General features: G+C 45.7%; 1 protein-coding gene across 2 annotated transcripts in view; it reads left to right on the top strand.

Moving 5' to 3' along the window:
- The window catches only part of SPMIP3 (sperm microtubule inner protein 3), a 37,728-nt gene that overhangs the window by 5,781 nt on the left and 6,358 nt on the right, over nt 1–25,589 (top strand). The window contains exons 2-4 of one of the 2 annotated variants that reach the window (XM_054478857.1): nt 6,573–6,641; nt 17,245–17,340; nt 20,359–20,531. In XM_054478857.1, the coding sequence (XP_054334832.1) occupies nt 6,586–6,641; nt 17,245–17,340; nt 20,359–20,531 (325 nt within the window). In that variant the 5' untranslated portion in view covers nt 6,573–6,585. The remainder of the gene's footprint in view (nt 1–6,572; nt 6,642–17,244; nt 17,341–20,358; nt 20,532–25,589) is intronic. The other variant, XM_054478863.1, reaches the window with a different exon arrangement.

Genomic DNA, 25,589 nt, shown 5'->3' with positions numbered 1-25,589 from the left:
GTAATCCCAGCACTTAGGGAGGCCAAGGTGGGTGGATTACTTGAGATCAGGAGTTCGAGACCAGCCTGGCCAACATGGCGAAATCCTGTCTCTACTAAAAATACAAAAATTAGCTAGGCGTGGTGGCACATGTCTGTAATACCAGCTAGTCAGGAGGCTGAGGCATGAGAATTGCTTGAACTGAGGAGGTAGAGGTTGCAGTGAGCTGAGATTGCGCCACTGTATTCCAGCCTAAGTGATAGAGTGAGACTGTCTCAAAAAAAAAAAATTAAGTATGTATACACGTGTATGTGTGTGTGTATATATATACACACACACACATATATATGATACAAAAACATGAAAATAGTTGTTTATGTGTAGAATTCATGGATGGTTCTAATATTGTCTTATGGCCTTATTTACTCTGGGCATACAATGTTTTCAGTTGTAAATAAAAATATTCAAAGATTTCCTAGGAATAATTGAGACTGGATGAATGGTAAGGCAAGGGTACAGACAGCACTTTTGTTTGCTTTGGAAGAATTTTACTTGGGGCACATCTGAGTGAGAATCTTCTATTAAGGCAAGTAAAAAATTACATATTTTCAGGGAGATGAAAGTTATGTTGTTCCTGGTGCTGAGAACAACAGTTGTACAGTACTGGCTGTGACTATGAAAATTATGGTAAGTTTACCATATGTTCATACTTGAGTTATCACATTCGGATTTGGTATGTGGATATATTTTTTAAGATTGACTAAAATAAAATGTACTCATATATCTTATTGCAAACTACACTTCCTTATGTGTCCAAGAGATTATGATTAATGGCAAAAAAAAAAAAAAAAAAATGTGATTTGGTATCCCTTACATAAGGTAGAGGAAATTCTCTAAAGATCGGTAACCACTCCCAGACAAGGTCCTCTGATTATTGTAGGAGCATAGACTTGGACTCAAACACCATTGCTAATGTGTTCCTCTAAAAACGTTTGTATGGCATGGCAACCAGAGGCAACCCACAGAATGGGAGAAAATATTTGCAAACTACCCATCTGAAAAAGGATTAATAACCAGAATATATAAAAAGCTTAAACAACTCAATAGGGAAAAGAAAATCTGATTTTAAAATAGGCCAAAGGGCCAGGAGCAGTGGCTCAGCTTGTAATCCCACTTTGGGAGGCCGAGGTGGGCGGATCACCTGAGGTCAAAAGTTCGAGACCAGCCTGGCCAACATGATGAAACCCTGCCTCTACTAAAAATACAAAAAATTAGCTGGGTGTGGTGGCAAGCGCCTGTAATCCCAACTACTCAGGAGGCTGAGGCAGGAGAATCACTTGCGCACAGGAGGCGGAGGCTGCAGTGAGCCGAGATCACGCCATTGCACTCCAGCCTGGGCAATGAGAGCAAAACTCCATCTCAAAAAAATTAATTAATTAATTAAAATAAGCAAAAAATCTGAATAGACATTTCTCAAAAGAAGACACATAAATGGCTAACAGGTGTATAAAAAAAAAAAAGTTCAACATGGCTGGGCGTGATGGCTCACACCTGTAATCCCAGCACTTTGGGAGGCCAAGGCGGGCGGATCACAAGGTGAAGAGATCGAGACCATCCTGGCCAGCATGGCGAAACCCTGTCCCCACTAAAAACACAAAAAATTAGCTGGGTGTGGTGGTGCGTGCCTGTAGTCCCAGCTACTCAGGAGGCTGTGGCAGGAGAATCACTGGAACCCGGGAGACGGAGGTTGCAGTGAGCCGACATCACACCACTGCACTCCAGCCTGGCGACAGAGCGAGACTCTGTCTTAAAAAAAAAAAAAAGCTCAACATTACTAATCATCAGAAAAATGCAAATGAATACTGCAATGGGATATCATCTCACCTCAGTTCAAATGTCTTTTATCCAAAAGCCAGGCAATAATGAATGCTACTGAGGATGTGGAGAAAGGGGAACCTTCGTATGCTGTTGGTAGGAATGTAAATTAGTACAGCCACTATGGAGAACGGTATGAAGCTTCCTCAAAAAACTAAAATTAGAACTACCATATGATCCAGCAGTCTCACTGCTGGGTATATATCGAAGAGAAAGGAAATTGTTCTATCAAAGAGATACCTGCACTCCCGTGTTTATTGCAGCACTATTCACAACAGCCAAGCTATGGAATCAACCCAAGTGTCTATCAATGGATGAATGGATAAATAAAATGTGGCATATATATATATATATATATATATATATATATATATCTCCAAGAGATTATGATTAATGGCAAAAAAAAAAAAAGTGATTTGGTATCCCTTACATAAGGTAGAGGAAATTCTCTAAAGATCAGTAACCACTCCCAGACAAGGTCCTCTGATTATTGTAGGGATATATATATATATATACATGGGATATATATATATATATATATATATATATACATGCATGGAATATTATTCAGCCATACAAAAGCATGAAATCGGCCAGGCACAGTGGCTCATGTCTGTAATCCCAGCACTTTGGGAGGCTGAGGCGGGAGGATCACCTGAGGTCAGGAGTTCCAAGACCAGCCTGGCCAACATGGTGAAACCTCATCTCTACAAAAATACAAAAATTAGCTGGGCATGATGGCAGGTGCCTGTAGTCCCAGCTACTCAGGAGGCTGAGGCAGGAGAATTGCTTCAAGCTGGGAGGCAGAGGTTGCACTGAGCTGAGATCGCGCCATTGCACTCCAGCCTGGGTAACAGAGCGAGACTCCGTGTCAAAAAAAAAAAAAAAGCATTAAATCCTGTCATTTACAGCAACATGAAGGGAACTGGAGGACATTATATTAAGGAAAATAAGCCAGGCACAGAAAGACAAATATTGCCTGTTCTCACTAATATGTGGGAGCTTGAAAAAAAATTGAACTTGTAGAAGAAAAGAAACTGAACTTGTGGAGACGGTGAGTAGAATGATGGTTAGCAGAGGCTGGGAAGGGGAGTGGGGAAGAGGGAATAAACAGTGGATGGTTAATGGAACAAAAATACAGTTAGAAGAAAAAAGATCAGTGTTTGGTAGCACAATGGGCGACTATTGTCTATAATTTATTGTACATTTCTTTTTTTCTTTCTGTTTTTTTTTTGTTTTTGAGACTGAGTCTTTCTCTGTTGCCCAGGCTGGAGTGCTGTGGCTCGATCTCGGCTCACTGCAACCTCTGCCTCCTGGGTTCAAGGATTCTCCTCCCTCAGCCTCCCAAGTAGCTGGGATTACAGGCATGCGCCACCATGCCTAGTTAATTGTTGTATTTTTAGTAAAGACGGGGTTTCATCATGTTGGCCAGGCTGGTCTCAAACTACAGACCTCAAGTGATCTGCCCACCTCGGCCTCTCAAAGTGCTGGGATTACAGGCGTGAGCCACCGCGCCCGGCCTGTTCTACATTTCAAAATAACTTAAAAAGTGGAATTAGAATGTTCCTAACACAAAGAAATGATAAGTTCTTGAGGTGATGGACACCCCCATTACCCTGATTGGATCATTACTCATTGTATGCTTATATAAAAATGGCACATGTATCCCATAAATATGTACATCTCTTATATATACATAATAATTAAAAATAAAACTTTTTTTTAAAAAGCATGGCAACCCATGACCGATTTATTCCCTTACAAGACTGATTCAGAATTTCTAGGCACTGAGCACTCACTCTGTCTTCAAAGGGATAGTGGGGGCTGTCTTTGTTAGGAGCTCAAAAGCCCTGAATACCTGGCATTCTTCGGTCCAGCCTGTCACTTCCACTGAAGTAAATTGCAGTCACGAAGCTTTCGGAGTTCGGGTTAGCAGATTAACCAAGAGCTCAGTTGTGTTTACTCAGATTTTCTCTTTCATTGTTTCTTCCTTCCTTCTCTCTCTCTCTCTTTTAAAATAATCACAGCAGTAAAAGTACATTATACAATTATTAGGCTCTGTTGGATAGCCAACTATTCCGTTATAATGTAATGCTGTTTAAAATCTTCAAGTTGCTTTGAAAAGCACACTCAGGTGAAATAAAGCAGCTAGCCAGCCGGCAGGCAATGAGTTAACCGTTGTCTATGAAAGGGAAGAGGAGGAGACATCACACACTTTTTTTTCCCAGTCCTTTCGGTCTCCTGGTTACTGAATAGTCCTAGTTTTGTTTTGGCTGATGGTCTGGGTGCCTTGTGATTGTTTTGATAGAGCTAAGAGTTAAAATAAATATTTCTGCAGCCAGAGGGTTCCAGCCCTGGTTCCTTGGTAACCTCATACAAGTTACTTAACTTCTTAGTGCCTCAATTTTCTTGGGAATAAATAGCAGTAAAACTCTGTAGGGTTGCTGGGAGGCTAATAGGAGTTAATACATGTTACCTGGTACGTAATCCATGATTGTCAGTAGGAACTCACATTTCTCCTTTCTCAAAGATGTTTTCAAGGACACAGAACACTCTCGCACACATCTGTGCCTCATTTAACCCTCCAGAGAGCTATTGTAATCAATGTGGAGAGTGGGAAAATGACCTGCCGCAGGTCACATGGGTCTCAGTATGATATTCTCCTGCTACACCACTAGCCATGTTTGTGCAAACCACAGGCCCAGGTGTCTATGCATACATAATAGATACACAGAGTGCAAAATTCCTAAGGTAAATGGTAAAAAGTATGCCTTTGTCCCCCAGCCACTCCGTTTTCCCTCCCATTGTTTACTCTTTTTCCTGTGAATTTTTTTTTTTTTTTTTTTGAGACAGGGTCTCACTCTGTCACCCAGGCTGGAGTGCAGTGGTGTGATCTTGGCTCACTGCAACCTCCACTTCCTGGGCTCAAGCGATCCTCCTGCCTCAGCCTCCTGAGTAGCTGGGACCACAGGCATGCACCTCCATACCAGGCTTTTTTTTTTTTTTTTTGTATTTTTCATAGAGGTGGGGTCTCACCACTATATGTGATTATTTAAATGTAGTAGTTTGCTTGTGGCAAGCCACATTCTCCAGTAAATAATCCAGATGTGGGCCAGGTACGGTGGCTCATGCCTGTAATCCCAGCACTTTGAGAGGCTGAGGTGGACGGATCACCTGAGGTCAGGAGTTTGAGACCAGCCTGGCCAACATGGTGAAACCCCATCTCTACTAAAAATACAAAAATTAGCTGGGAGTGGTGGCAGGTGCCTATAATCCCAGCTACTCAGGAGGCTGAGGCAGGAGAATTGTTTGACCTGGGAGGTGTAGGCTGCAGTGAGCCAAGATTGTGCCACTGCACTCCAACCTGGGCGACAGAGTAAGGCCCTGTGAAAAACAAACAAACAAACAAAAAATCAGATGTGATATGAAATTTTAGACTAGAAACAACATATATGTTTAGTCTAGGGTCAGTAGGGAACAGAAAGGGGGCCAACATAGAGAATGAAGTGCTTAAAAAAAATCCTCAGAAGGGCTGGAGGAACAGGCTCTGGGTGGGGCCCCCAGGAGGCATCTAGAACATCTCCGCAAAACTGACCCATCACTGGTAAAGCTATGTCAATCCAGATCAGGAAGCTGCTTCCAGGAGTATTGAGTTCAAGAACCTACTCCCAACGCCACTGTCTCTGCCACCCAGGAAGCTGGAATTTGAACCCTGGAACACAGACTTCAGCCACTGCTTTCGCAACAATTGTTTCTTGAATGCCCCAAAGCTGGAGATGAGACGCTGGAGGTTTGCTGCAGAAAAGTGCCATATCTCAACAACCTTGCTTGCCAGTAGAGAAGATCAAGGCAGCAGCCTCTGCCTCATGTCCACCTTCCAAATCTCAAGCAAGTACAGCCGATGCAAGCGCTCTCATTCCTAGCCGGGCTTCTTCTTGTGAGGCACTCTGGGAAATGTCGTGCTTAGCTTGCAAGCTTGTGAGGTAGGAAGGCCCACTAAGAAATGAGACAGGATCTTGGGTCACAACTGATCAGAACAAAACCAAAAAAACCATGAAGTGAGACAGGAGACTATGCCCAGCTAACATTAGCACTGTACCTTTGCTTTTTCTTTTTCTTTTTTTTTTTTTTTGTTTGTTTGTTTGATGGAGTCTCACTCTGTGGCCCGGGCTGGAGTGCAGCGGCGCGATCTCGGCTCACTGCAACCTCCGCCTCCCGGGTTCAAGCCATTCTCCTGCCTCAGCCTCCCAAGTAGCTGGGACTACAGGCACCCGCCACCATGCCCGGCTAATTTTTTTTGTATTTTTAGTAGAGACGGGGTTTCACCGTGTTAGCCAGGATGGTCTCGATCTCCTGACCTCGTGATCCTCCCGCCTCGGCCTCCCAAAGTGCTGGGGTTACAGGCGTGAGTCACCGCGCCCGGCCTGCTTTTATATTTCTTATTGATTTATACTTATTTAATTTTTTTTTACTTTTGGTTTTTAAAGAAAAGCACATCTGTGTGTATTTGCCTTATGCTTGCCATTTCTTTTTGCTCCTTTACTAATCTTGTATTTCCTTCCCTAAATAGCCTATACGCATAGTCGTTCTACCATGTCATATATTTTTCCTGATTTCTTTCAAGATGGACTTTGTGGTACTGGATAGCTCACCCAGCTCACCCATGGAACTATGTATAAACTGGCAATATAATCCTTTACGCTATAATTTTTTTTCAGATTCCCATCCATCATGACTGCCATCCGACTACGAGAATTTATTGAGCGTCGCCCAGTGATCCCGCCAAGGTATAGTTCTTCCAGATGCACAGCCTCTGGGGCTGAGGCCAGGCAGCCAGGTGCCTGGGGAGTTAGAACTGCACATCCTGCTGCTCAGTGGTCCAGAGACTACTGCCAGGGAGTTCTAGGGAAGCTCTTTGGATATTTCCTGATGAGCAGGTCTATGCAAACCTACCGGCAAAAGTCAGAGGAAGCCGAGACGCCAAAGAAAGAGGCTGACAAATCCAGTTTCTTACAAATAAATATTTAACAGGGACTTACGAACAGAAGGCACATATGTGTCTCTGGTGGCAGTGAGATGAGATGGTGGATGTCTGCGCCATTGCTCCCGAGACCCAGGGTTTAGATACCATAGGGAAAGAGTGATATAGAAGGGATGTATGGGACAATTGAAGTATGATAACACCAACGTTGTTTGGCTGAAGGGCAGAACTTACAGTAAGTACCTGCTCTGATACCAGGAACTATAGAGAAACTGGAAATCTGAGAGGCCTGGGGTGATATTATTTGGTTGTGTCTCCACTCAAATCTCATATTGAATTGTAGCTCCCATAATTCCCACGTGCCATGGGAGGGACCTGGTGGGAGGTAACTGAATCATGGGGTGGGGTTTCCCATGCTGTTCTCCTGACAGTGAATAAGTCTCATGAGATCTGATGGTTTTATAAGTGGGAGTTCCCCTGAACAAACTCTCTTGCCTGCCGCCATGGAAGACATGCCTTTCCTCCTCCTTTGCCTTCTGCCATGATTGTGAGGCCTCCCCAGCCATGTGGAACTGTGAGTCCATTAAACCTCTTCTTCTTTATAAAATACCCAGTCTCGGGTATTTCTTCATAGCAGTATGAAAATGGGCTAATACAAGGGGTTAATCAGAAGCCAACATGGTGAATTAGCATCCAACATAGAGTTTCTCTAGACTCCACATTGGGTTTAGGGAAAGTTGTAAGAAAAAGAAGCCTCACACTCATTGCAGGATCCAAGCAAACAGGCAACTCCAAATTCCCAAAAGACCAGAAGGATATTGGTTTTTGCTTGGGAAGAGCTTCAGTGAGAAGTCTGAGCAATCCAAGCCCACATTTTGGATTGGACCATTTTACTCTCCTTGTGGTAAAACAAACTGCTCCTGTGCTTCTTCTGCACGATGAGAGCTGATGGCACAGATGGAAACTAAGGAGCCATTTCACTCTTTCTTCAAGGTCCTCTATGGCAGAAGAATAATAAGCCCTAGGTATGTTTTGTTGTGCTAAATTTGGTATCAGATGACAGTCTGTAAATCCTAACCCCACTCTCCCTTCACCACCTGCGATGGATCTGCAGAAGTGTAGTAGCTATAAATTTGTGACAGCAACCTCACACTGTGATTTGGGGGTCAGCCTCTTGTAGCCCCATTGGCTTCATGGCTTTGAGCAAGCCTTGTGTTTATTTTATTTTATTTTTGTTTATTTATTAGAGACAAAGTCTGGCTCTGTTGCCCAGCCTGGAGTGAAGTGGCTGGATCATAACTCAGTCCAACTTCAAACTCCTGGGCTCAAGTGATCTTCCTGCTGCCTTAGTCTCCTGAGTAGCTAGGACTACAAGCTGCCTGGCTAATTTTTAAATTTTTTGTAGAGACCAGGTCTCACTATGTTGCCCAGACTGTCTGGAACTCCTGGCCTCAAGCAGTCCTCCCCCTTGGTATCGCAAAGTGCGGGATTATGGGTGTGAGCCATAACACCCGGCCTCATGTTTATTTTAATATTGAGTTATTTTAGCCATGTTTGGTCAACGAAAGAGAAGTCCTTCTTCCAGAAACTACAGAAGGAGTGAATGGATGGATGTGTCCTTCCTGGCTACACCTTAAGAATTTTCTTTTAAGACCTGACGTAGTGGCTCCTGCCTGTAATCCCAGCACTTTGGGAGGCCGAGGCGGGTGCATCACTTGAGGTCAGGAGTTCGAGAACAGCCTGGCCAACATGGTGAAACCTATCTCTACCAAAAATACAAAAATTAGCCAGGTGTGGTGGCACACACCTATAATCCCAGCTACTTGGGAGGCTGAGGCAGGAGAATCGCTTGAACCCAGGAGGCAGAAGTTGCGATGAGCCGAAATCGCACTACTGCACTCCAGTGTAGGCAACAGAGTCAGACTCTGTCTCAAAATAGAAAAGAAAAGAAAAAAGAAACAGATAAAATAATTGGAAGCTGTGATAAAGGAAATGAAAAAGGGTGTGGGAGAGAATAATCAGGTGGAGAGGTAGGCAGAAGAATACCTTCTCTAGCCAGGGTGCTCAGGGAACAGCTCTCTCAGCAGTTGACAGCCGAGCATGATGCTGGGTGATAGGGGCAGGGGGGTGGGAGAAGGGTGGGGTCTAGGGAGAAGGAAGTGCAGGTCCAAAAGCCCTGATTCATGAAAGAAGCCAGGACATGATGCCACGGGGGCTGGAGCTGGGAGAAGGTTGGGGAGGTAGAGGCAGGAGAAGTTCCCGGAGGGCTTTGTGGCCCACAATAGTGAGTTTGGGTTTTATGCTATTATACATGCAATGGGTTGAAGGGTTTTACGCAATGGAGGGCCCTGATACAATTTACTTTTGTGAAGCTCACTCTGAGAACAGATTGTCTGAGGACAAGAGTGGGGGTTATTGCAGAGAGCGGGGGAGGCAATGGTGATCTGGACCAAGGGGTGGCTGTGAGCTGGAGAAGCCGCCCCATGAGAGATGCAGCCTGGAGGGGGAATGCACGGACTTGCTGATTGGACCCATGTGTTGGCAGGTCAGGAAAGGCATACAGAGCTGCCTCACGGTGAGCACTACGGGCAGAGGGTGGGGGCAACAAGACTAGTTCAGGTGCAGGAAGAGCCGGAGCTGTCAGTGTGCCCCCCAACCCACATGCGGCTCGGAGGACAAGCCCCAGAGAACTGAAGACAGCCCAGCCTTAGGCCTCCAGGGTCCCCAGGGCCTGCTGTGCTCAGTTCCACCCAAACCCCCGGACTCCAGGCCAGGTCTAGACACCACAGAGCACCAGGCAGGAGTGGCCAATGGAGGTTTGTTTCCATTTTCCCCAGATAAGACCACAGTTAAATAGGCCTCACAGTGAACAAAACAGATCTCAAACACACGCAGAAAGAGCAAATGCTGTGGGGAGACAATCAGGAAATACTGGAGCCAACTCCATTCCTCTCTCCCCTGCTTCCTCCTCATCCAGGTTTCAGGAAGGAAAAGTTTTTGGTTTTTTGTTTTGTTTTGTTTTGTTTTGTTTTTGTTTTTTTGAGACAAAGTCTTGCGCTGTCACCCAGGCTGGAGTGCAGTGGTACGATCTTGGTTCACTGCAGCCTCTGCCTCCTGAGTTCAAGTGATTCTCACGCCTCAGCCTCTCGAGTGTTGGGACTACAGGCGCCCACCACCACACCTGGTTAATTTTTGTATTTTTAGTAGAGACAAGGTTTCACCATGTTGGCCAGGCTGTCTCGAACTCCTGACCTCAAATGATCCACTCAACTTGGCCTCCCAAAGTGCTGGGATTACAGACATGAGCCACCGCGCCTGGCCTACTTTATCTGTTTATTTCCTGCCTGTCTCATCCCCTGGAATAATAATGGTAAACACTTCTGAAGCTCTTACTCTGTGCCAAGCACTGTTCTAGATGCATCTGAACTCCTCTAATCTTCACTACTGTGAGTTTCATATGAGGAAACCAAGGCACGGTGTGGTTAAATGACTGTCCCAGATCCCACAGCTAGTGACTGGCGGACATGGGACTTAAACTCACGTCTGTGCTTGTGGTCACTGCATTTTGCCGCATCTCCAGGTTAGCCCCCTGGGCAGGGCTTACTTCCCTTTCTCTGCAATTCACTGTCATGACCTCTGCCTCACAGATTACCATTCCTGGTAGGCCCTGTAGGCACGGTTGTTGAAGACATTGAAATGAATGAGCAAAATTATCCAATCATTTATGTGTGGTTTGTACCCCTGGTGACTGACGGCACCTGAGCCTGCCCTTGTGTGGTTCTGCACAAGCATGTATCCAATTCATCCTTAAATGCCCAAGCCTCAGAGCTATGCTACAGGAAACTGAGTTAAAATCAGCAAGGACACTGAATAAAAGTAAATATTAAATGGTTCACACTTAGTAGTGGCCACATAAAATTCTTGTATTCATAATCATATTGGCCGGGCGCGGTGGCTCACGCCTATAATCCCAGCACTTTGGGAGGCCGAGGCAGGTGGATCATGAGGTCAAAAGATCGAGACCATCCTGGCCAACATGGTAAAACCCCGTCTGTACTAAAAATACAAAAAATTAGCAGGGCGTGGTGGCGGGCACCTGTAGTCCCAGCCACTCGGGAGGCTGAGGCAGGAGAATTGCTTGAAACTGGGAAGGCAGAGGTGGCAGTGAGCAGAGATCGCACCACTGCACTCCAGCCTGGCGACAGAGCCAGACTCCGTCTCAAAAAAAAAAAAAATCATATTGTATGCAACTGTTTACTGGTGCCATCTCCTGGCTACAGGCTGGAGGCCTGTCACTCAGAGAAGGGCTGGGTGTGGCATTGGTTTGTGGAACCCAGGATACTCCTGAACAGATCACTTTAAGTGGATTAAATTCAGTGTGTTGTAGAAGATCAAAGATACAGAATTTGTGTGTGATTTAAATAGATTTTTAAAACTTTGATTGAAACAGTCTCTGAAGATCCAGAGGCAACTGTGTGGTCAGCCCATCCTGTGTGGGATGATATTGGAGTAGCGTCATTTGTCTGGGGTACAACCCGTGTTTCACTGCCTCATGCCAAAGAAATCAAGGACGTGAACACACAAGGAGTGAGGTTAAGAGCGGAGGTTTAATAGACTAAAGAAAGAGAAAATCTCTCTCTTGCAGAGAGGGAGTCCCAGTGGGTCTTCTGGTCCCTGGTGAAGTGCAGGTTTTATAACTGAGCTTGAGGAGGTGGTGTCTGACTTACATAGGGCACGAAAGATTGGTTGGACCAGGTGTGCCATTTGCATAATGTGAGAAGAACTGGTTAGGACTAGGTGTGCTTTTTGCTTGGCACACGAAGAAGCTGGCCACCCCACCCTAATCTTTTATTATGTAGATGGGTTCTCTGCCTAGCCGGGTCACATTCAGTTGCCTGTTTTTGTTTGTACTATACACGTGTTGACACAGAAAAGGGAAGAGGGCGCCTCCATGTTGAACACGCTGGCCCTCAGGGAGCCCTTTTCTATGGGCACAGCTGCCGGCATTCACCCACGCAAGTTTCCAGCTTGCTTATTCATGTCTGCAGCATGATTTTACAGGCTGCTCTTTGTTAGAAAATAAATGACTTCGGGGCTGCTTTTTGTTAAAAGGGAAATTCCGCCAAGGACTCTGCTGCCCTTTCCATCTGCCTAAATAATTTCCATCTCCTGTATTAATATCAACACCTTGGGAGATGTTAGCCACCAAGTACAAATGTCTCGTTTACTCTCATGTAATCATTAATGGAGAAGACAAAATCATTCCCATTTTACTGATGAGGAAACTGAGGCTCCCCACTTCATTGAGGAAATTCTTCTGGAGCCGGTAAAGCCTGGGAGATGAGGGCACAGGTCTGGAGGCTTCCTAGTCCTTCCTTTAGTTCCGTCTTCTGGACTTACTAGCTCATGTCCTTAGCTAAGTTATTTATTTCCCCTGAGCCTCAGTTTCTTATCAGGTATAGCACTCACCGCATTGTCTATGATTACATAGTTGCCTAAACATGGCTTTCCTGACCAGATTATGAACTCTGGAGTGGAAAGACAACACTGTCATCACAGTATCCCTAGCGCCTAGCACACTGCAGGCACAGCAGAGCTTGCAGTGAGTGCTTTTCATTGAGTTAAAAGCATCTTCCAGCTAACACTGCTGTGTCTTTATGGCTTTTCCTGTTTTTTAGTGTATAATGTCTATTTGCTGTCTGCCCCAAAATGAGAGAATCACAGAGTTTGTATGAAAATAGCACTGAATTCTTATTAAAACAAATCATCACACATACCCTCGGGTGGCAGAACGCGACATGGAGTTTGGAGAACTGGGTTTGATTCACAGCGCTGGCATTTACTCGTTTAGGTGGATTTTGCTATTTAAAAAGTCCACTTAACCTTTCTGAGACTTGGGCTATTCTTATAAAGCAGAGAGTTAATCATGTTTACCTTGCAAGGTGACTGTGAGGATTAAGTGAGATCATTTCTGTAAAAATGCTCTGTAGAGCATGAGCCCCAGCAGGGCCGTAACAGAGAAGAGCGCAGTCATAGGAACACAGGCTAGCTGGGGCTGTGGGGCCAGGCTCTGGAGGGACGGACACCCTGGCCTCTCCTATGCATATTGAATTTTGACTGTGGCTAAGCCCAGATCCTGCTCCAGTTACAGCCACCCTCCCAGGGAACAGGTTTGCGTCTCATGTGGACTGAATACATCACCTCAAAAAGCCAAGCCATCAGGGACTCAAAATCATGCACAGTGCCTGCACCTGCCCAGTGAGAAGGAAAGGGTTTTCTACAGCTGGTTAAAACCCAGGTCAACAGAATCACTCCGAGCAGAGCCCTGAGCTGGGCTGGGCTCCACAGCCAAGTCTGAAGAGTCCCCACGTGCTTTCACAATCATTCACTGAGGCCGGGTAACGCACAGCCTCTGGCCTGGCTAGACATTTCCCCTCAGGAGGTCAAAACTCTCTTCTCCACCCAGCCAGCCCTCTCTCCACACTCATCTCCGTACACGCACCTTCCCATTTTCTCTTCACTCCTCCCAAAACCTGCCAAGAGACACTCCCAAGGGGCAGTGGCAGGGAGTATTACTTGGTGCTGGTGCAGGGATTCTTTATCCTCAAATCAGCTTCTACTGACTGCTTCTAAGGAGCAGCGCTGAGTTTACTCACCTGTATTCAGCAGGTGTGTGTTTGTATGCACGCCATGGTCCAAACCCAGCCCACCGCCCACAGCCCAGCAACTGTAGAAACCAGCATCCTTTAGGTGGGTTCTTAAACTGTAATGTAGCCCTGGGGTAATATTCCAAGGTGGTGCTACAGAAAGTGGATAGGTGCCTAAGAAAGCTACGTGTCCCAACCCTGTGCATTCAGAAATGCCATTTGTTCCCTTTATTGTGCCAGTTCCTCTCTCTTCTTATGACTTAATACCCCATTGTTATTTACCATCCAGGGCTCAGTCATATTATCCCAGCCACTGGGCAGGCCCAGACAGCCTGTGGTTTTTCTGCAAATCAGAGCTCCCAGAGGTTGTCTTTGCACAGATAGAGACAGAAGTCGCCCTGCTCAGCACTTGCTTTTCATGCTAGACAGCCAGGCCCACTCTGGCCCTCATACACTCCACTCAGAACCTAATTCTGTCCATGTGTTGGCCCCTATAATTCCCTTTGCTTGGAATCTCTTCCCCATCCCCTTTGCTTATCCGCGTCCTAGATCTAGATACTCCTCCCTCTTCGGTGTCCTATCGACCCTTTATTCAGATCACTATTTCGGCATGTGAAGAGCTTTTTGAGGACAAGATCTGCTTCTTAGTCAGCTTTGTATCTGCAGAGCCTAGCATAGTGCAGGGTGTTTGTGTGCATTGAATAAATGTTGGTTGAGTCGAACTGAAGGCATAGTTTCAGTTTTCATCCATCATCTAACACATATTTAGTGAGATACGTTATGCAAAATGATGTGCTACTTTCTACTGACTCTGAATTTTTTTTTTTTTTTTTTTTTTTTTTTGAGACGGAGTCTCACTCTGTTCCCCAGGCTGGAGTGCAGTGGCACAATCTCAGCTCACTGCAAGCCCCACCTCCCAGGTTCACGCCATTCTCCTGCCCCAGCCTCCCAAATAGCTGGGACTACAGGCGCCACCACACCCAGCTAATTTTTTGTATTTTTAGTAGAGATCGGGTTTCACCGTGTTAGCCAGAATGGTCTCGATCTCCTGACCTTGCGATCCGCCCACCTTGGCCTCCCAAAGTGCTGGGATTACAGGCGTGAGCCCAGCCTCCTGACTTTGAATTTTTATGGCATCTACTGACTGCTCAGAGTCTGTGGGACATCCTGAAAGACCCCACATGTCCAGGCATCGCAAACTCAATAAAGTCACCTTCCCAATGATGGCCATTTATTGTGTTCCCTCTCTTGGGGAAAGGCAGGATTCTTTCCAATGCCCGAAGATGCAGCTTTGTCTTGGACACTTGCCTGTCTTTTACCCTCCATCCTATCTCCTAAAATATCCTCAATCAGCCCTATCCTCTCCATCCACATTTCCATCATATTAGAGCTTCATCATGTCCCACATAAAAGCACTACAATCACTTCCTAAGCAGTCTTTCTGCTTTTAGTCACACGGTCTTCAAATCTGTTTTCCGGCTGGGTGCAGCGGCTCGCACCTGCAATCCCAGCACTTCGGGAGGTCAAGGCGGGAGAATCACTTGAGCCCAGGAGTTCCAGAGCAGGCTGGGCAACATAATGAGACCCTGTCTTTTTAAAAATATGGTTTTCCACATTGCCATCAAAAAAGATCTTTCTCTACCATGTCATGAATCTTGTTAAACATCTCACAAAGTAGCCTGAGTAACACAGTGAAACTACAAAAAAAAAATTTCATATATATATATATATATATATATATGCCAGGCATATAGTACATGCCTGTAGTCCCTCCCAGCTACTTAGGAGGATCTCTTGAAACAGGAGGATCTCTTGATCCCAGGAGTTAGAGGCTACAGTGAGCTATGATCATACTGCACTACAGCCTGGGCAACAGAGTGAGACTCCATCTCTAAAAGCAAACAAAACAAACAACAACAAACCTCACAAAGATTCCTATCACCTCCATCAGTAGTTCTCAAACTTTCAGACACAACACCCCCTTTTTAATAACAGATATTTTGTAATATCTCTGTATTCTTCTGAAATAAAATCTGTAAATAATATAAACCAACCACATATAATTTAAAAATATTAGGTAGGTGCAAAAGTAATTGCAGTTTTTGCCATTGAAAGTAATGGCCACTGAAAGTCATAGCAAAAACTGCAATTACTTTTACACCAACCTATCTCATTACAGTTTTATAACTATAATACAAAAGGAAAAGCAATGTACTATAAAATGAGATGTATTTCTGGCTGGGTGCAGTAGCTCATGCCTGTAATCCCAGCACTTTGGGAGGCTAAGGTGGGTAGATTACTTGAGGCCAGGAGTTTGAGACCATCTTAGCCACCATGGTGAAACCCATCTCTTCTAAAAATACAAAAATTAGCCCAGTGTGGTGGCAGGCGCCTGTAATCTCAGCTACTCGGGAGGCTGAGGCAGGAGAATCACTTGAACTCAGGAGGCAGAGGTTGCAGTGAGCCGAGATTGGGCCACTCCACTCCAGCCTGGGTGACAGAGTGAGACTCCGTCTCAAAATAAATAAATAAATACAATAAAATAAAATGAGATGTATTTTAAAGCATAAAACCTAAGCACCATGGCCCTCCAGCCTGGTCTCCCTCAGCCCGGTTGTATTCCACTTGTACCACTCACCTTTGTCCCACCCCCTGTTACGTTCACCCCACAGAAGTGCTCCCTCCCAGTCCCCACGTGTTAGCTCAACGATGCTCCCAAAACTCCTGAAAATCCAGCCTCTAGACAGGGCTCGAGTCCCCCTCCCAGGCTTGCAAGCGCCTTGTGCTTTGACATCACAGTGCTGCTTCACGTTTAGTCTTTACAGACTTATTTGTTACAATTAAAAAAAAAGATGAAATTTTGTAAACATCAAAAGTAGAAAAAAACAGTATAATGAGCCCCCATTTACCAATTCCCACATTTCTTTTATTATTTTTATTTTTATTTACTTTTTACAGACAGAGCCCTCCATTTACGGATTCCCACATTTCTTTTTTTTTTTGAGACAGGGTCTCGCACTGTTGCCCAGGCTGGAGTGCAGTGGCACAATCTCAGCTCACTGCAACTTCTGCCTCCCGAGTTCAAGCAATTCTCCTGGCTCAGCCTTCCAGTAGCTGGGATTACAGGCATGTGCCACCACATCCATCTATTTTTTTGTATTTTTAGTAGAGACGGGGTTTCACCATGTTGGCCAGGTTGGTCTCAAACTCCTGACCCCAAGTGGTCCACCCACCTCGGCCTCCCAAGGTGCTGAGATTACAGGTGTGAGCCACCGCGCCCAGCCCGATTCCCACATTTCAACTGTTGTCAACATTTGCCCCACTGGTTTTATTTATTTATTTATTTCTTATTTTTTGTTTTTCTTTTCATTTAATTTCATTTTATTCCAGAAATAGGCTTGCCCACCCACTGGTTTTATATATCCAATTATTTATTTTTTTCCTAATATTTTGAACCTAATACTTGATGTGTTAAATATTTCCTTATGAATCCTAAACATAAATAACATTTTATTACAGATGCGGGAGGTTGTGGTGGGAGATGGGAGGCCTGCGAGGCCCATACACTCAGCTATGGTAGAAAAGGGCTGGTTATGCATGAAAAAGACTCTTATCAGGAAATTCCATGGGTTTTAGGGGCTCAGTGCCAGGAACTGGGGACAAAGACCAAATACGTTTTGTATTATGCCGCAGCCGGCATTCTTCTGGAATGAACTAACTGTAAGAATGGCTTTCTTCTCACCTCCTCACTTTCTGCTCTAGTATATTCATTGCTCACCAAGGAAGAGACGTGCAAGGCTATTACCCTGGGCAGCTGGCAAGACTCCATTTTGATCATAGTGCAAAGAGAGCTCCCAGGTGAGACACCCTCCTCAATCTCAATGTCCAAAAATGTCATGAAAGCTACAATGACAAAAAGGGGTGGGCGGGGGAAAGATACACTACTCCTCATAATACTGATGATAGCAGAAATAATAATGGATAGAAGAAGTTTGCAAGAAAATATACCAAACTGTTAAGGTTTTTTTTTTTTTAATGAGTGGTGAGATTATTCTTATTTTATATCTTACTGTTTTGAGAAAAGGTCTTGCTCTGTTGCCCAGGCTGGAGTGCAGCGGTGAGATCTTGCCTCACCACAACCTCCACCTCCCAGGTTCAAGCAATTCTCATGCCTCAGCCTCCCCAGTAGCTGAGACTAAAGGCACACGTTACCATACCCAGCTAATTTTTTTGTATTTTTAGTAGAGATAGGGTTTCACCATGTTGGCCAGGCTGGTCTCGAACTTCTGGCCTCAAGTGATCCGCCCACCTTGGCCTCCCAAAGTGCTGGGATTACAGGCATGAGCCATTGCATCCAGCCCATAGGCACTTTGACCTTATTTTGTGTTGTGGGAGACATTCTTTTGTAGGAAAAGGAGTACTCTCACCCATCATTCAAGGCACCTACTTTACGAGGTCAGGTACCTGTTAAGCATGAAATAAGAACAAGCAGAAGTGGGTGGGTATTCTCAATGATTCTTCAGGCCCATCCACAACAGAGCACCTTCCCATCATCCAGCATCTCTCCCCATTCAGTACCCCACAAGCATGGTCAGATTCTTGCTCTTGCTTTTTCTGAATGTCAGGCACAGCCTCTCCATTTCTGCTAACACACTCTTTCTTAAAGAAGGCCCATTACAATCAAGGTTACCCAATCAGGCAAACATAACTGATGATGAAGCAGTCTTAATCTCCCCTCTAAGTGTGATGAGTTCACAGCGATATACTCACAGAAGGCTACTCACCTCGTTTAGATTTAGATGTTCCTAAATCTCAGCCAACATTTAATATTTTTCACATCAACAGCAGCTCATCTTATCTATTTTATCGTTTAAAAACATAAACGTTTATGGGAACATTTAGAAAACATTCACAGTCAAAAATGGAATGATTGAAAATTACCCACAATACCATCACCCTGAGATAATCCTGCAGAATCATCCAGATCTACATCAAAATGGGACGGGATGGGTATTTCGAAACCTTTTTATTTTTATTTTTGGTAATAGCTGCATTGAGATAGTTCACATACCATATGATTTATCCATTTAATTCAATTGAATGAATTCAATTCAATTCAATTCAATGCATAATTCAATTGAAACCTTTGTTTAAACTTAATAATGTATTGTGGACTTTTTTCCATTTCAATAGTTATAATCCTACTACAGCATCCCTTTTTTTTTTTTTTAGATGGAGTCTTGCTCTTGTTGCCCAGGCTGAAGCGCAGTGGCGTGATCTTGGCTCACTGCAACCTCTGCTTTTGGGCTCAAGCGATTCTCCTGCCTCAGCCTCCCGAGTAGCTGGGATTACAGGTGGCCACCATCACGCTCGGCTAATTTTGTATTATTAGTAGAGATGGGGTTTCACCATGTTGGCCAGGCTGGTTTCGAACTCCTGACCTCAGGTGATCCGCCAACCTCAGCCTCCCAAAGTGATGGGATTACAGGCATGACCCACTGCACCCAGCCGTACAGCATCACTTTATTTATTTATTTTTGTTTTTTGAGACGGAGTCTCGCTGTCTCCCAGGCTGGAGTGCAGTGGCGTGATCTCGGCTCACTGCAAGCTCCGCCTCCCAGGTTCACGCCATTCTCCTGCCTCAGCCTCCCGAGTAGCTGGGACTACAGGCACCCGCCACCATGCCTGGCTAATTCTTTTTTGTATTTTTAGTAGAGATGGGGTTTCACCGTGTTAGCCAGGATGGTCTCGATCTCCTGACTTCGTGATCCGCCCGCCTCGGCCTCCCAAAGTGCTGAGATTACAGGCGTGAGCCACCGCGTCTGGCCACAGCATCACTTTTAATGGTGGCATGGCATTCCCACATATTTCTGTGTCATTGTCTAAATAATTTCCTATTTTTTTACATGCAAGTTGTCCCACTCTTTTTATTATCATAAAAACACTTTGACAAGCACTCTTAGAGCTAAGTCTTTGTTGACATCCTAATTGTTGGAACAAAATATGTGCAGATTTTCAAGGTCTTAATATATATCACCAAAGCTGGACCAGTGAAGGTATACTGCCACAAGCGATATTTTGCCACTACATTTTGGTTGTTCTTTGCTTTTCTTTTCCAAGGGATACCTATTTGAGTAGGGGAACAGGAACGTTGTAACTGATTTCAGGTCCATCAACCCCCAAGAGGCACATAGTGGTTAGTCTAACCAGATGTATTGATTCCTATTTTATTTTATTTATTTCTTTGAGACAGGGTCTGGCTCTGTCACCCAGGCTCAGTCTCGGCTCACTGCAACCTCTGCCTCCTGGGCTCAAGGGATCCTCCCACCTGAGCCTTCCTAGTAGCTAGGACTACAGGTGTACAACCCCCACGCCTGGCTAATTTTTGTATTTTTTTGTAGAGACGGGTTTTCACCGTGTTGCCCAGGCTGGCCTTGAACTCCTGAGCTCAAGCGATCTGCCCCCATCAGCCTCCAAAAATGCTGGGATTACAGGCGTGAGCCACCACACCAGGCCTGCACTGGTTCCTTGAAGCAACAAACATCCACAGAACAGTTACACTGGGAAAGGGCACCAGGGACCTCTGGAGCGCGGGGAGTGGCTGTGCACGGGTGGATCTAGTGGAGAGTGTGATACGCATCACCCTCCTAGGACCTGTCATTGGAGAGGAGGAGGGATGCTAAAGGGAAGAACAGGGAACAGAAGTCCCTGAACCATCTACTGCAGCTTTGCCAGGGCTGGTTGCAGAGCTGTGGGAGTCTTGTCCATACTCTCGTTAGCCTCACGGCCGTTTCCAGAGAATGGATTCCAGCTGACGAGAAAATGGACTGCTTTTTTCTACTGGGTTTTCAGCAAACTATTTCTATTTCCATTTAGACCGCTCATAGACTTGACAATTCCAGCCAAGACAAAATATCACTATCAGCCTCAATTAGACCAACAAGCGCTCATTCGACATATATGTCTTCGAAGACTTTCAAAGCCTGCTGAGCAATGGCATAAAGAAACCACTTACCGAAGAGACTATTCTCTGCCGTTTTGTGAGATTGGTAAGTCAGGCCAACTGCTCTTAACTCTCTGAGATTAACCTTGCCTGGGCCACAGATCAGCATCTCCCGTGGGCTTGCTGTCTCAGGGAGCCTGTTTGGGAGCAGTCGAGTTGGAGGCATGGATATGTGTGTGTGTGTTTTTGGGTGCAGGAAGAATTTAGGGGGCCTCCCAAGGCTCCTCCCTACCTAGCTCCCTGCAGAGGAGACTTCAGGGATGGAAATGCATATATCCTTATTAACACACAGTCTCAAGTCTGACCACGCTTTCTTTTTTTCTTTTTAAATTAGAGACACGGTCTTGCTATGTTGCCCAGGCTGGTCTTGAACTCCTGGCCTAAAGCAAACCTCCTGGTTCAGTCTCCTAAGCGGCTGAGACTACAGGCATAAGTCACTGCACCCAGCTAATTGTTTAATTCTTTTTTATAGAGATGAGGGTCTCGCTTTGTTGCCCAGGCTGGCCTCAAACTCCTGGCCTCAAGCAATCCTCCTGCCTCAGCTTCTCAAAGTGCTGGGATTACAGGTGTGAGCCACCACACCTGGTTGACCACTCTTCACTGAGCCCCTTGTCACATGACAAAATCATTATTGTGCCTAAACATACTGTTAAGAGAACTTTTCTTATTCCTGATTTCAAACGTTATGACAACGGGGTCTCACCATGTTGGCCAGGCTGGTCTCGAACTCCTGATCTGAAGTGATCCGCCCGCCTTGGCCTCCCAAAGTGGTGGGATTATAGGCGTAAGCCACTGCACCTGGCCAACAGACTTTTAAAATGAGTAAACCTCAATATTTTGGAGGCTCTTACACTGTGGCAGGCACATATTTAGTCCTGAAAGCAGCTCCCTGAAGTAAAGTCCTACTATTTTCCCAATTTTACAGGAGGAAAAGACAAGTTAGAGGCAGTTTATTAACTAGCCCCAGGTCACACAGCTAGGCGTAGGAGAAGCAGAAATCAGCCCCAGGTCATTTCAAGCTGTGCCTGACTCGGAAGCTACAGAGCCTCTGTCACACCTGAGTGTCATCTGTACTACTATTTATTTACTAGTTTTCTTTAAAGAGAGTCTCTTTCTATTTACTTAAAATCTGGAATGCCAGAGGAGATGGCCTGATGCCATTAGGAAGACCAGGAAGACGGCAGGAGAGGTGGATCTTGGGGGAGTTGAGCCAGGGGTAGGGGTGGCGATAGATGGAACCACCATGGGGGCCAGAGGTTGCCAGCAGGGGTTTGGGATGAGAGGCTTCAAGCAGTGCAAAGCTGGGTTCTGGAGGCTCCGAGACGACTGGAGCCTGACCACGGCGGGAGCTGAGAGGCTGGGGCTGAGGCGAAGGTCACTGGGAAAGGAGGTGCTGGGAGGGCGTGCAGAGTGGTAGCGGTTGCTGTCCCAAGGAGCCCTGGGGAGGGCTGTGGCAATGGAATCTGGGGATTAGCTTGACATGGGTTAGGGCTGAAGGAAGTATGAGGCTTGGGGCAGTAGAAGTTGCTGGGGGTTGAAGAGGGGCTAAAAAGAAGAGGTGATCAGAAAACATCAATGGGGTTCCGGTCCCCACAGAACTGGCTGAGCACGTTGTCCTTTCAAGACCAACTGGGAGTTCGAAATCTGTTTCCTTTGCATAAGGAAATCCAGGTGCGCCTCCAGTTTCCAAAGTGACCTTCAACAGGACCTTCTCTGCAACTCCTCTGCTATGAGGAGATCTCATAGACAGACAAACAGATACAAAAGGCATTCTCCCTTGCTTAGTTTAGAAAACAGTTTTTAATTCTTTCCAAACCTATGGAGCTAAATAAATTTTAGCAAAGCAATGAAATACTCACCACCTACTATGTATTGTGCCGGGACATAGAAAGTCCAGGAGATGATTTCAGTCCTGCAGGGAACTCACAATCCAACTGGGAAGATGAGGCTTGGGAACTGACTAAATACCAAATAGAGGTGTAGGAGTTGAAAGATGAGGCCGGGCACAGTGGCTCATGCCTGTAATCCCAGCCCTCTGCGAGGCGGAAGCGGGAGGATCACCTGAGGTGAGAAGTGCGAGACCAGCCTGGCCAACATGGCAAAGCCCTGTCTCTACTAAAAATACAAAAATTAGCTGGGTGTGGTGGGCACCTATAATCCCAGCTACTCGGGAGGCTGAGGCAGGGGAATTGCTTGAACCCAGGAGGTGGAGGTTGCAGTGGGCCGAGATCGTGCCACTGCACTCCAGCCTGGGTGACAGAGTGAGACTCCGTCTCAAAAAAAAAAAAAGATGAGATCACTGGGGCCTAGAACAGCCAGGAGAGCAGAGTGCAGGAATGGGGACAGGAGCTGGGCCTTGATGGGTCAGGTGTGCACAGTGGAGAAGAAACAAGGACAGCAGAGATGGGGACCCTGCAACGCAACTGGGGACAGTGCATAGGATGGTGAGGCACGTACAGGAGCAGAGAGGACTCCAGTGAGGAAAACGCTGGCTTGACTGGGCAGAATAGAAGGGGCAGTGAAAGATGACATGCGGACTGGCAGAGGAGTAGGAGAGAATACCCGAACGGAAGAGCAGCTGAAGGAGTTTGGGAAGCGGAATTTGGACAACCAGAGCCATTGTAGGATCATAGTCAAGGGAGTGACCCAGGCAGCTTTAGAGGACATGAGTCCGTCAGTTCTGCTCAGGATGGGCTGGAGAAGGCACGGACTGCAGGTGAGAAGAGCAGCTCACTGTTGCAGTGATGCCGTGTGAGCAGCAGGAAGCATTGGACAGGATTCAGCCATTGCAACACGGCGGGCCTGGAGCGTTCCGGCTACATGGTGTTGGGCAATGTACTTAGCTTCTCTGAAACTTTTTCTCCTCTGTAAAATGAAAAATCAAAGTCTACCTTTTAGGATAGCTGTTAGGATTTAAGGATGTCCGCCATGTGCCTAGAACCGTGCTAAGTGGCATACTCACACACACGTATGTGTACACACTCATCGTTGCAATTAGTGGTAACAGTCCCCATGAACTAGGCAGTATTATTATTATTATTGTTAGCTCCATTTAGCAGAAGAGGAAGCAGGCTTTGAGACTTTAAAAAGTCTACTCAAGCAAGTAACTGGTAAGTTGTCAGTCCAGCCCAAGCCGAGATATGTTACCCTCCAAAGCCCATGCTTTTCAATTGAACTAGGGAGGTTACAGGGGAAATGGAAAGAAGACTCATATGGCAGAGCATTTGGAGTGAAAAAGGACAGTGCTAATAGAAAAAGCACCAAGAGAAATGAAAGACAACTCTGCACCCTCTCATTTCTGCAAAATTGGTGATGCTGCTGATAGAAATAATGGATTTAGGCAGAAGAGATGTAGTCAAGTTGGGATCTAGGGACAATTAAAAATACGGTACCAGAAAGTGGTGCAGCCTGGGCACCATAAGAGGAGAAATGGCTTCAGATAGTCCCCTATTTAGTGAGCTCTGAGGCTGGACCAATTCTAGAGATGATTTTTATTTATATATTCATTCTTCATTTATTGAATTTTTGATTGAATGTCTATTTGTTATCTATTGCTGAGTAACAAATCATTCCAAAATGTAGTGACTGAAAACGTTAATGATGATTTTTTTTAAATGTTCTCATGGTTTCTGTGGGTAGGAATTTGAGAACTGCTCAGTTGGGCATTCTGGCTCAGGGTCTCTCTTAGGTTTTGGTCAGATGTCAGTGGGGGCTGCAGTCTTGCCTGAAGGCTTGACTGGGGCTGGAGGATCTACCTCCAAGGGGGCCACACACATGGTTGCTGAGCTGGTGCTCGCTGTTGGCTGGAGACCTCAGTGCCTTTCCATGTGGGTCTCTCCATGGGGCTGTGAGTGTCCTGACAGCATGGCAGTTAGCTTCCCTTAGGCAGAGCAATCTGAGACCAAGGTGGAAACCGCAATGCTTTTTATGACCCGGGCTCAAAAGTCACACACTGTCACTTCTTGGCCAGGCACAGCGGCTCACGCCTGTAATCCCACCACTTTGGGAGGCCGAGGCAGACAGATCACCTGAGGCCAGGAGTTCAAGACCAGCCTGGCCAACACAGTGAAACCCCATCTCTACTAAAAATACAAAAGTTAGCCAGACATGGTGACAAATGCTTATAATCCCAGCTACTCAGGAGGCTGAGGCAGGAGAAACATTTGAACCTAGGAGGCGGAGGTTGCAGTGAGTTGAGGTCATGCCACTGCACTCCAGCCTGGGTGACAGAGCAAGACTCTGTCTCAAAAAACAAAAACAAAAGCACACACTGTCACTTCTGGTGTATCCTGTTAGTCACATACAGCCAGCTCTAAAGCAGTGTGCAGAGGATTACACAAGGCATGAATATCAGGGGGCAAGAATCATTGGGGTCCATGCTGGAAGCTGGTGACCCCAGTATGATTTAGTTGTTTGTTGAGCAACTGTTATGAACCAGACACTGCTATCTGCCGAGTACAGTGACCAGAGAAGACAAGATAACTGCTTCCGCAGAGCTGACATTCTGGTGGGGGATATTCAGCATAGCCAAGTGCATTTTTTTTTTTCAAATCATAGATTGTGGTAGTGCTATATGGGAAATAAGCAGGGAGATGAGGATAGCTAAAGGAAGTTACTTTAAATAGGGCAGTCAGGAAAAATGTCTATGCAATTTTAGCTGAGCCCTGAAAAATAAGAATGAGTCATATAAAGGGCATTTCAGGCAAAAGTAACAGTAAGTGCAAAAGCCTGGAAGCTGGGAAGCGCTTGGTATATTTGAGGAACAGAAAGGAGACCGATGTCATTTGGTGGGTAACGAGTGAGAGTGATCAGGCAATTGGATTTTATTCTGCGAGCAACGGTAAGACATTGAAGGATTTTTAACAGAAGAGTGGCATCTTACATTTTAACGGCATTATTTGTATTACTCTGGCGGCTGTTTTTTTTTTTTGAGGCGGAGTGTTGCTCTGTTGCCCAGGCTGGAGTGCAGTGGCATGATCTCAGCTCACTGCAACCTCCACCTCCCGGGTTCAAGCAATTCTCCTGCCTCAGCCTCCCAAATAGCTGGGACTATAGGCACGCACCACCAGGCCCAGCTGGTTTTTGTATTTTTAGTAGAGGTGTG

Source organism: Pongo pygmaeus, chromosome 1 (assembly GCF_028885625.2).
Source record: "Pongo pygmaeus isolate AG05252 chromosome 1, NHGRI_mPonPyg2-v2.0_pri, whole genome shotgun sequence".
In the NCBI taxonomy this organism is placed as follows: Eukaryota; Metazoa; Chordata; class Mammalia; order Primates; family Hominidae; genus Pongo; species Pongo pygmaeus.
This window is presented reverse-complemented; position numbering and strand designations above follow the sequence as displayed.